Source organism: Apteryx mantelli, chromosome 27, assembly GCF_036417845.1.
Source record: "Apteryx mantelli isolate bAptMan1 chromosome 27, bAptMan1.hap1, whole genome shotgun sequence".
Classification (NCBI taxonomy): domain Eukaryota; kingdom Metazoa; phylum Chordata; class Aves; order Apterygiformes; family Apterygidae; genus Apteryx; species Apteryx mantelli.
In genome coordinates this window covers 7,512,588-7,523,738 of record NC_090004.1, presented here as the reverse complement: position 1 = coordinate 7,523,738, position 11,151 = coordinate 7,512,588, and the positions used below count along the sequence as shown (strand labels likewise).

Genomic DNA, 11,151 nt, shown 5'->3' with positions numbered 1-11,151 from the left:
TTACAGAATTAGCTGAAATGTATCTATTCTGTAAGATAATAAATAGAATCACATCCATCATCTGAAATTTTGAGCGTGGGCAAAGAAAGATGATGGACCGATTATCTCTCTCTGTCGAGTGCAGGTCAGTCAGGAACGAGTCATACCAGGAAAATGCTGCCTTTGGGGATTTTTAACCAGTTTCAGACTTTGTACAGTGGAAGAATTCAGGAGGGGAGCCCAAGGCAGTTCTGCAGGGTCTGCCAATCGTAAGGTGAGAGGGTTGTAGCATCCAGGCATGTCTTGACATGCTGCAGTTGGGAATTACTTGACTTGGAACAATACCTTGATCTTTCTCTGAACTAATCCCACACCCCTAAAAAGCTGAGATGTCTGCACTTAACAAAGCTTCTTTAATGATGACCTTTGTCACTAAAATTGGGCTCATCTTTATGGGAAACACTTTTGATATAATTTTAACATCTTATTTGTTGGGGAGAATCAAACAAAAGCTTTAGAAGGTGTCAGAATAAAACACGCAATGGAGCCCTCCAGAATAACAGTGGCAGCGTTGTCACTGATTGCCTACCTATGTGAGAGGTAACTGGGGTGCCCTCAGCACTGAGATTCTGGGGTCAAATCTTGGATATACGTTAGCCCTGTGGAGTAATGTCTGGAATTATTATTGCTATTTATGTTACCCTATTGAAAATGCAGTGATGCTCAGGTGGCCGCGGTGGGAATTCTTTGCCATATAAAGGAGGTCATGCAGGAAGACCAAAATGATACCTTTTGGCTCAGCATGTTCAGGTTCTTTGTAATGACTGGGTTTAGAGTGTTTCTCCCAAAGTCTGTTAGGATAACTAAAGCTATAGTGGTATGCTACACATGACAACTGTGCTATCTGTCTAGGCTGCTAAATCAATAATCTCTAAAGCAAGTATTTTTTCCCTTGCAAATAGCATTTGTTTTACTGTCTCATTTGAAAATACCTTTGTTTTTGGTGTTTTGACTTGATTGCACTAACAGGAAAAATCTTCCTTTGCTCGCTGGCTGTGTGGTTCCTTGGACTCTATATGTAAAGTCTGAAATTTAATGGACTCTCTCATACATGAAAGAATGTGTTAACTATGGGCCAGCAAAGTCTGTTTATTGTCTTGTTTCAGCACAGAGAGTTATTATTATGCTGTTGTTTTTAAAGTAGGTTGTTTAAAGGTAATTATTTAGTCTATCCAAAGTCATGCAGAATGCCAACACACAACCTCTGCTTGTTTATGTTAATGATATAATATAGAGTCCCAGTTCAATGTTAACCTCAGTTTACCCTTGGGATAGCTGACTGTTAGGGAATGAAGAGTTTTTGTTAATGTTCTTTTTCTTTTTCACTTGTCAAGGATTGTCATGTGGCTTCCCTGGACTTGTCATTCATTCAAAATTAATTCAAAAAAGATTTCTTTTCAATTCCCCTTTAGGATTGAAATTCCGAAGTGTTCTATAACAAGGGTAGAAACCATGAGCCTGAATCTATTTTTACTCTTTGCCACAATCTCATGTATTTTCTCATGATGATATTTGTAATCAGTGTGGGAATTTGTACCAGGGTTGGGCACTGATTTGTGTAAAAAGCCTTTTTCTCTCTTAGGATGGAAAGGCAGAGAACCCACCAGGGGATGGCATTATTTGACAGTGACCCTGGGAGGGGAACTCCAGCACTTACTTGTTATGGACAAGAAATGGCCTGACACAGCCTCTGAAATTTAAGCTCTTTTCAAGTATCAATGCAGGCATGCAGAAATGGAGGTTTCCAAACTTTCTAGTCCTTTTGGGAAGTGAAAATCTCAATGCTTTTAAAAAGTTGATCCTATGTGACATACCCAACATCAGCATCTGTGGCAGAATCAGCAACTGAATCCAAATCATCAAACTTCCTCCCAGTTAAAAGGCAGTTGGTGTCATCCTCGCCTTTCAGGCACCAGACTGTACCTCATGAAACATTCAAAAGACTTGCAGCAACCCAAAAAAGAAAATGAGGAAGGAGGTATTTTCTCTAGCTGGTGGACATAGTATGTAATTACTGTAGGCATATCCTGATGCTTTGTGTGTATTGCTCATCGCTGCTATGTCTAAGAATTTTTTGATATTCAGAGTACCCTAATCAAGTCAGGTTTTCATAATATGATTGTGTTATGAAATGACATTTCACTGTATATTATAGTGTGCACATATATGCTTTCATCATGTATTGGCATGACTTCTCTGATACTATGTACCAGAGCATGTCTACAAATTGAATTATATCAGGATAATTATTCCTAAATAACTTCATGTAGGGAAACCTGTATTCCAGCACAAAAGCACCTTGTTCTCCTTTATCATAATCCATTTTAAACATGGATTATGATAATGCAGAACAGGGCACTCCTATTTTGGGATAATTTTATTTAGGAATAGCTTTTGCACTTTCAGCTCATGCTCAAATAGCTTTGAAGTGTAAACAAGCCTCTAATGTGTCTCTAGTATTTCCATTTTGCTCCCTGGCTCCTCCTTGTTGCCTGACCCTTCTTTCTGGAAGGTACAGAGAGAAACCAGATCTACAGAGCCTGTCAGTTAGGTCTTTGCTTTTGCACACTTCATACCAAGTGATTTTGCTGATCTGATTCCCATTGTACATGCATCCCTAAAGTTTTTGAAGGGGGTGTTTCGATGCAAGTTTCTGACTCTGACCCACCCTCGCAAATTACTCTAGTACACAGTTCCTCTCATGTTTTACTGAAAGGGAGATCTCTTTGGAAGCCAGCGATCCCTTTTGGAGCCATTTGGTTATTTCTCTGTTTTCATCAGCCTCTTCTGCAACCTCCAGAGAAAAATGACAGGCCAAAATTCTGAGAAAGTTCCAATATAACAACTGTTGTAATGAATCAGACCCATGTCCATCTCTCCAAGTCTCTAGCCATGACCAGCATCGGATGTGTAGGGAAGAGTATGAAAACATAGTCTCTAAAATCACCTCTCTTCCGTGTTGTCAAAAGCCATTTACATGTCTGCTTTCATGAATAGCCATAGCTTCTTACTTGTCTTCTGTTCATTTAAACCTGCTGCCTGATAATTTCATTTGGTGGCCAGTCCCTAGTTTTAATGTAATCATTCCCTGTTTGTATTCTTTTATACCATTGCTTTCTATTCCTTTATCATGTCCTTCCCAAGCAGAGCAGCTCTAGTCCATTTGGTCTTTCCTCATACAGAAATCAGTTTATATCTTTGATCACCCTGATTGCTTTTCTCCACAGTGTTACCAGTTTGGCTGGTCAGATCTGTGTGTGACATTCAAGGTGGAGGAATACCACCCAAATGCACGGATATGTCATGCTGTATGATGTATTTTCTGGTTTGTTAATCCTTTTCTAACAGTTGCCAACATCGGGGTTTTTGGGGTTTTTTTTGCACTTCTAACCTCCTGTGAGTCCTAGATGGCTGTTTTCAGAGTACTATCTGTAATAGTGCCATAAACATAGTAGCTAACTTAGAGAGCTTCATTGCACATAGATTAGCAGCATTATTTTATCTGCTAATTTATCACTCACTCAGTGTCTTGATACCATGAGGTCCTTCTGCAGCTCTTCACAGGCAGGTTTAGATTTGACTATCCTGAATAGTTCTGGAACATCTGCAAACTCATTTCACTATTCATGTCCAGTAATACCAGAGGCGCCAGCCTGCTCAGCTCCAACAGTTTGCAGGATCAGGGCATCAGTGCCAGTTCCTGTCATTCTTTGGACTTTTTATTCATCAACTGCATAGATCAGTTCAGTCAAATGTTGACCGTGAAACTGGAGGACATTTTATCTTAAATCTATAGAATATTTCATGATGCAACCACAGAAGCAGAAGGCTCCCAGTTCACAAAGACGATGGAGGTGTTTTCTTCAAATAGAAAGAGGTTTATTAAGATAATGAGAATGACATTGTGGTGTGGGTGTTGTACATCTATTGCAGCATTAAGAGAAACAACAGCAAGTACAAAATCCTGCAGAACTTCTATAGTCATTATCATCACAGCCTATTTTGTCCATGCTACGGTTTTGTGTATCCAAAACTTCATTCCCATTTCTAATGGCAGAAAATCCAAAGACTTTCATCTCTCTCTCTCTCAAAAAAAAAAAAACTCAATTCGATATAAATAACTCGCACAGGACATTTTAAAACTTTCAGATTTAATTACACATAAATAAATATATACAGATTTAGAACAGTTCAGTTTGGCCTGGTTCAAGTTCTGCTCCTTGTGCTTTATTATTATTATTATTATTTTTAGAAACTTGTGTGCTGTTACTTATAGGTCATGGAGTTTTAATTACTCCTGGGTATAACTTAACTTGCTTGATCCCCCCTGTTGCGAACATAACAGTCGGGAAGGTTCTCCTTGGTCGGTTCCTGCCTTGGGAACAATCCGGGCGTGAGGCTTGTTCCTCCCCTCGTGGTACGCCTCAGGGCTCCACAGCCATGGGGAAAATCCATGGTGAGTCTCAGTTTGTTGAAAACTGTAAACGAAGTCCTGAAACTGCGTGATGTCCAAGGCAGTTCTGGCAATTTTCTCTTGGCCTGGCTTTAGGACTGGGCTGTAAATGGTGAAATAGGAAGGTTTCCTGTGTGTTTGCCTGTCAAAAACAGGTGCCACAACTAGGTATGGCCAGTGATCCAGCTCCCTCCCTCTCTGCTGCTTGTGCCTCTGGTTCTTCTGTTGTTGAGGCCTTTGCTCTTTCTTCTCAGTTTTTCAGTTGGAACAAATTCCTGGAGCACATCAGGATTTCATTATGGGTTTAAAAAAAAACAAAAAACAAAAACAAAATAAAATTGCACATAACTTGGCTTCCTGCATCCATATTTAAAAAAAAAGGCAAAACCCAAAGCCATCAACCTCGCTCTTTTCTGAATCTCACTATGTCCATTAGAGTTGTTTTCTTCTTAAATTTTTTTAATTTTTTCCCCCCTCTTCTGTTTGCTTTATGAGTTTCATCCCAAGTTCAAATGTAACAGTTCAGAAAACTGTGCGCTGGGTCTTCTTTTTCCCCAGTGCCGATAAGCCTTCCTGTCGCGCCTGGGGAAAGCTCCCTCGCTGGGGAGAGGGAGGGAGACAGCATGTTATTTCCGATGCTTCACTTCCTTTTCTGATGCTTTGGAGTCTCCAGCCGTGTGCCCATTCCCTGTGCTGTTCATGAACATTTTATCCAGCCCTTTAAGGGACTCTACCAGGTAGTTCTGGAAGGCCGTGAGTGCTGCACAGATAGCTGGGCCCCCAAAGCCGTGGGTTATCAAGCTGAAATGAGTCAAACAGCTCTGGACACCAGGCTCTAAGATGAGTGAGGGGCGGCTGTTCCCGAGTGGTGAGCGGTCCTGGGCTATCAAATCTGCAAACTCTTTACAAATTTGCCTAGAAGAGAAAAGTTTGTATTACTTTAAATGGTCTTGGAAAGCTGCAGGGATATAGCTTTGTCCAGAGTTTCTTTACCTGCTCTTTGCTTCCATAACAGAACTAGCATGAGTAGCTGCCCCTCCAGGAGTTTTCTGCTCCAGCCTGGAAAGCCCCTGCATGCAGACAGGATGGGAGCTGGTGCAGCTGCTGCCACTTCAAAGTGACACGTATGGCAGTGTGGAAATGCTCCCTAGGGTTAACTTAACCTCTCCTGTGTACGAGCAAGTCCTTCGATCCATACTAATTCTTCACTGTGCTGTACATCTTTTTGGATATAACTGCGTGCAGCATATGAGACCCTATTTTACCCATGGAAGAATAAGCTTTTGGGGCAAAAGCTGCTGTTCCATTATAGGTTGCAGGTACCTAATGTTCCAGTGCTTTGGTTGCTCATTGCAATCCATACTCACTTGGTAGCCAGCAGCATGTTTTTCCTGGTGTGAAGCTCGGTGGGGTCGGAGTGCTGTCGGCACAGATACTCTGCTGCCGCCTTGGCTGGGAACTCTGTTTCGCACACGTAGCCAAAATCCCGAGCAAGGTGAACAGCTTCACCTACAAGCAGGACAGATTAATAAGCTATGTCAATACCCGTGTGAAAAGGGAACGCTTACTGTAGCGGCTCCAGACACCTCACTGACATGGCCGGTGTCTGCTGTGACTAGAACACTCTTTCCTTTCTCAGTTGCCACCCAACAGCTCTTTGGCCCTAGAGTTGGTGCAATGACACCACTAAGACTTTCTTATACTCAGCTGTAAGAAAATTAGTCCACACAGATCCAAATGAACCATCACCAACCTTCAACAGAAGATGGCCCCTTCCTTTGTTAAGTGTTAAAAAGGCATGGAGCTGAAGCTGGCTGGAGTTAGATTGGGATGAGGTGTGACTTGCTGAGCTGTTCCTCCAAAAGAAAGAACAGCAGAGGTGTTTCTGACCTGACTTGGCCACCTCCCTCACTGCATCTTTCTCTCCCCACTTTCTTCCACAGTTTCCTGCTTGGCTCTCCAAATTAAGAAAGTCATCGACAAGTCTCAGAGTTAGACAGGGGCTGGAGGGTGAAAAAGCAATCTTAACCCATGACTGCTAGACAAAAAGGGGATATGAGAAAAGCACAGAAGGAAGGTGTTTATATCCTCCCACACTGAGCAGGAAGCCCTCGGGGTGGACACACAGGCAGCATATCCATCACCCTGTGGAAATGCCCACTCATTGATGAAATTGATCCATCTTCAGGCATCCCCATGGAAATAATCAGAGCTGATGGCAATTGATCATGCCCAACACCCAAAATCCTGGTTGGACAGGCAGAGCTAATTTGACTTGCCCCCTGCTGCTCATCTGTATTAGGCCATCCATCCTAATGCATTAACCTAGATCCCATCACGGCCTCCCCAGCTCTGAGAGCTGAGTCTGTGAAGTCACATTATGGGCAGAGTGTTTGTGCTTCCCATATAAAGATTATACTTTTCACTGTGTCTCCTCCTCCAATAAGGAAAATATAAGGTAAACCTAGAGAATCAGAATTGAAGTAGTTTGTATGTTAAAAAAAAACAATCAAAACATATTGACTGCAGAAAAACAATTATTGTGGCAATAAAAAAGGGCTGTCTATCCTCATGGTTAAAGTCAGGATTTATTTACTGCTGTGAATGTAGTGCGAGTGACTAAATAGCTGAATGCTTTAAAGGAGGTTCGGGTGCTGGCTTAGAGAGGCTTCAGCAAAGAGGTCAAAGTGGTCCAGCTTTGGAAACTGGTATTAAAGCTACTGAGTCAAAGCCCAGGGAAATTGATTCTGGAGGGAGAACGCCCGAGCACCCATGGCAGTGTGCTGGGCGGGAGCACAGGGGCAGCGAGAGGCCAAGGAGTCCTGTCTCACAGCAGCACAGAGGTGAGAGCCTGCTAGCCTGGTTGAACACAGACCTCTTTCTGAGAGCTTCTGAGAGCTTCATGCTTCTGAAGTCTCTGAACCCTCTTAACGCTCCCTGGATTGCTCACTACTGCAGTATCTCAGTGCTGTTTACAGCCCTTGAGCTTTCTGCAGAACACATGCATGGAGGACTCCACAGTGAACTCTGTTCTGCTCCTCTCCAATTCTAGCAGGATTCACTTCCTTCTCACCGGAAAATCTTGAGGCCTTTTAAAGATGATCTAAACAGACAACTGTGAGATACAAAAATGACTAATGCTCAACAGCAAAGAATGATGGATGTGAGTTCAAATTGTGGCAGAGCTCCAGAAACCAAGCAAACAACTTGCTAAGTCCTGGAGACATCCCTCTGATAGAGATTGCACAGCTCCACCTGTCTAATGTGCTTCACTTGTATCAGTGCAGATGATGCCTTTCATTTCTGTGTATCATTCCCAGGCACCCATTCTCCCCCATCAATAGGAACAGGTATGGGTCAATGTAAGAAAAAAATATATCATTGGCACCCAAAAAACACCCATTTTTTTTCTTTAAATGAGCAGACATTGGGAAGGCAGAGAGGAGAAGACAAACTGAACTTAAGAGAGAAAATGATCAAGAAAGAGGGAGGCTGGGGCATAGGGTGACAAGCTAGTTTCTGTGTGCTGAATAATGACAAAGCAATAGCACCTTCCTCTGTGTGAAACATCTCCAAGTACCATAATACTTATTTGCAGGAGGAAATTATATCCATCAAGCACACATGGCACCACTCTTATTTACTATGAGCTGGTACACAGTAACCAAAACATCAGCAGCCACCTGTAATCAAAATGTACATTTCTTCCTTCCTTTCTTTCTTTCATTCTTTTCTTCCTTTTCTTTTAATGGAAATCAGCCTTTCATTCAGCACGAACCAACTGCCCTTAGTAACAACCTCCGCCTAATGAAGCGGGTCATTTAATTTGCTAGCAACAATGGAGATGATTTTCTATTCAGAAACTGCAGGCAGCTGCCTCCAGCATGCTGGGCACAAATACAATGGATTCCAAAGCTAGAAGGGAGTCAGAGCTGTCATTTCATTTGTTTGCATCCCGTGTCCTTTTCTCCAAAGATGCAGTGGTGACATCATCATTTCCATAGTGCAAAAAGTAGGAGGGAAGCAAATAAACAAGCAGCTTTAAGCAGGGGCACTTCATACTTTAAGGACAGGTTGCACGCTGCTTGTGGAGGCTGTGCTGTCCGTAACACATTTTCCATAGCTGTACTTAGGCCTTAATGCCACGCTCAGTGATCAGCTACTATAAACCTTATCTCCAACTGCAAGACCTTAAAGCTACGTAGCATCTCCTCTATGTCTCGCTTGTCCCCTGCTGTCCCAGTGGAGATATGAGGCAGCTCTTTCTTATGTGAGACAAGACACAGACCTGACTGAGGTGCTGGAGCCCCAACAAAACAGATCGATGCTGGCCAAGGACAGCATGTTCAGTGACGTGTGGGTTTGTAGCCTAAGTGGGCACGCAGTGCTATAGAACAACTGCAAACGTGTGTGTTAAATTCTTAACGGCTCTATTCAAGCTTTTTTGTATTTGGTTTCTGTGAACTTGACAAAATTTTAGTATACCTAGTTCACAGAAGTGAATGGTAAACTTAGATATTGCCAAAAGTAAGCTTGCAGCTCTGAAGTTCAGTCTCATTCAGGTTCTGAATGCCTTTTCCAAGACGTACTGTGACTAGTATGACTAGTCCAGCAGAAATGTATGAGTTTCAGAAGACAGCTGTGTTTGAATTAGCATGGAGGCGTACACTGGGATATTTCTAGTCTCAATTTGAGTTAGTGGTGACCACTGCATACTTTGTTTTAAGTGTTCTCATTTGTGGAAAGCTACAAATGAAAGGTATTGAATGGGCGAAGTATCGGCACTCCCATCGTACAAGGGAGTAAAGAAAGACTCTTACCTTCCACTAGGGATGTCAGCAAGGTGACATTTGCAGCTTTACGCCTTCCTGCAGGTAGATTTAGTCCGATTTTCTCTAACCTTTCCCTTAAACACCGGCCCCCGTTTTTTGATTTTGCTCTGAAAGAAGAAAACAAGGAGAAAAAAAATTTAGTTTAAGTTTCTGGGTTTTAAGAGAAAGAAGAAAAAGCAACTAAAATGTTACTCTCCAATATACTGTAAACAGCTAATTTCTCATGGTCGCCATTAATCTCAGATGTGAGACCTAGTACAGAACATGAAACTGGCTTTAGAGTTATTCCCCTATATTTCAAAACACAGTGCAGTCCCGCATCCTTTGGCAATTACAAAGCTTCTAGGAGCGGCGTGCTGCTTACCTCCGGAGGACCCCGCCGAGGAGAGAGGCGTTGAGACACTCGGGGGGAGAAAGCCTTCTCTGCACCTCCCCGACCGTCACCTTGTACTTGGAGGTGGAGCTGAGAAGAGAGAGGCGGCCAGGCACGGAGCAGAAGACCTCGTTGGGATTCGTCACCCCTCCGATCAGACCATCTTTGTTCATTGACAGGGTGGAAATTGTGGTGCCGTTTGCCTTGGAGGGGATGGGCACTAGGGGAAAAGGGAGGGAGAGAGAACAGGAGACTGTCACAGAGAGACTCCGGAGTTAGGGAAACAGCTTGGTGATTCTCATGGCAGCTTTCTAGACACCCAGCACACGTGCACTGCCATCAGCCGATGGAAACATGCCTGGCTTTGAGGTCTGTTAGTTTCATATTTTCCTCAATAAAGGAAAAGAGTACTAGAAATAAAAAGGAAAAAAAATGGAAAAAGTCCAGACTCTGCTCTCACCTGCTTACCCACCCTTCCCAGTTCTAGTGGAACTAAACCCAAGGTTTTGGGATAATTTCCCGGAAAGCTAAGGACTGCCACAGCTTAGTCTGGATCTGAAACCAGCTTCCTCAGCCTGTCTCCCCTAAGCATCTTAGTGGCGTGCTGTGTGGCAGGGTGAAGTGCTGGCCTGTCACACAAAATGCTCGCCCGCAAGGCCCAGGCCCGAATGCTCTTTCTCCCTGGGCTTTGGGAAGCCACCTGCGTATAGGTTTGCAGATGTGGCCCAGTTCAGGCAAGCACAGGTCTGCATCCCACTGGACAGGCTCAACAAGGCTGAGCCCTTCATGCCCTACATAAAACTTGGGAAACGCTGGGATGGCCAAGAGCCAAATTTGCAAATATGTGGCCCACGGGAACCAGTGGAAAGACTTCCTTTGACTTCAGCTTTGGGATTAGCCCCACAACAAGCCGCAACCCTAAACTTTCATCATCCCTGGTTTAAAGGAAGCTTGAGAAGATCAAACCCAATTAATCCAGCACAAACCTCCTTTTACTTAATGGACAAAAGTTAGTTAACACAAGAAGTTAGGCAGTGGTGAATGTGGCATCACACCGGATCCATGGCATCACATCCAGGATGAAATGAGAACATTTTTCCCATACGTCACTTTAGTAAGAAACATTCTTAGACGCAATAAGGATTTATGGGTTAAAGCTATGGCTGACTCTTGTGCCAAATCTCTTTGGCTTTTATGTTTTGAAATTAATAACCAATTTAACTCTAGAAAAAAAAGCATGTTTTCAAAGAATCCAAAGTGGGCTGCAAATGCCATTGCTCCAGCTCATTTCAGCCCTGGCATTCTCTGTGGTTACTTGGTAATGATTGTTCCATAATGTACATTCAAATGGTTCATACAAGTAATACAGCAACAAATACCAGGGCGAGATGCAGGTTTTATAAAGGAAATACACATGCCCAAAATGAAACAGAAAACCTGAAAATTGATTGGGA

General features: G+C 43.0%; 1 protein-coding gene across 1 annotated transcript in view; it reads right to left on the bottom strand.

Annotated features, from left to right (window-relative positions):
• Positions 1-3,919: 3,919 nt before the first annotated feature.
• The window catches only part of TFAP2E (transcription factor AP-2 epsilon), a 28,313-nt gene continuing 21,081 nt past the window's right edge, over positions 3,920-11,151 (bottom strand). Inside the window, exons 5-8 of the mRNA XM_067311421.1 lie at positions 9,689-9,917; positions 9,313-9,431; positions 5,860-6,001; positions 3,920-5,407 (exon numbers count right to left, since the gene is read on the bottom strand). Of these exons, the coding sequence (XP_067167522.1) occupies positions 5,119-5,407; positions 5,860-6,001; positions 9,313-9,431; positions 9,689-9,917 (779 nt within the window). The 3' untranslated portion in view covers positions 3,920-5,118. The remainder of the gene's footprint in view (positions 5,408-5,859; positions 6,002-9,312; positions 9,432-9,688; positions 9,918-11,151) is intronic.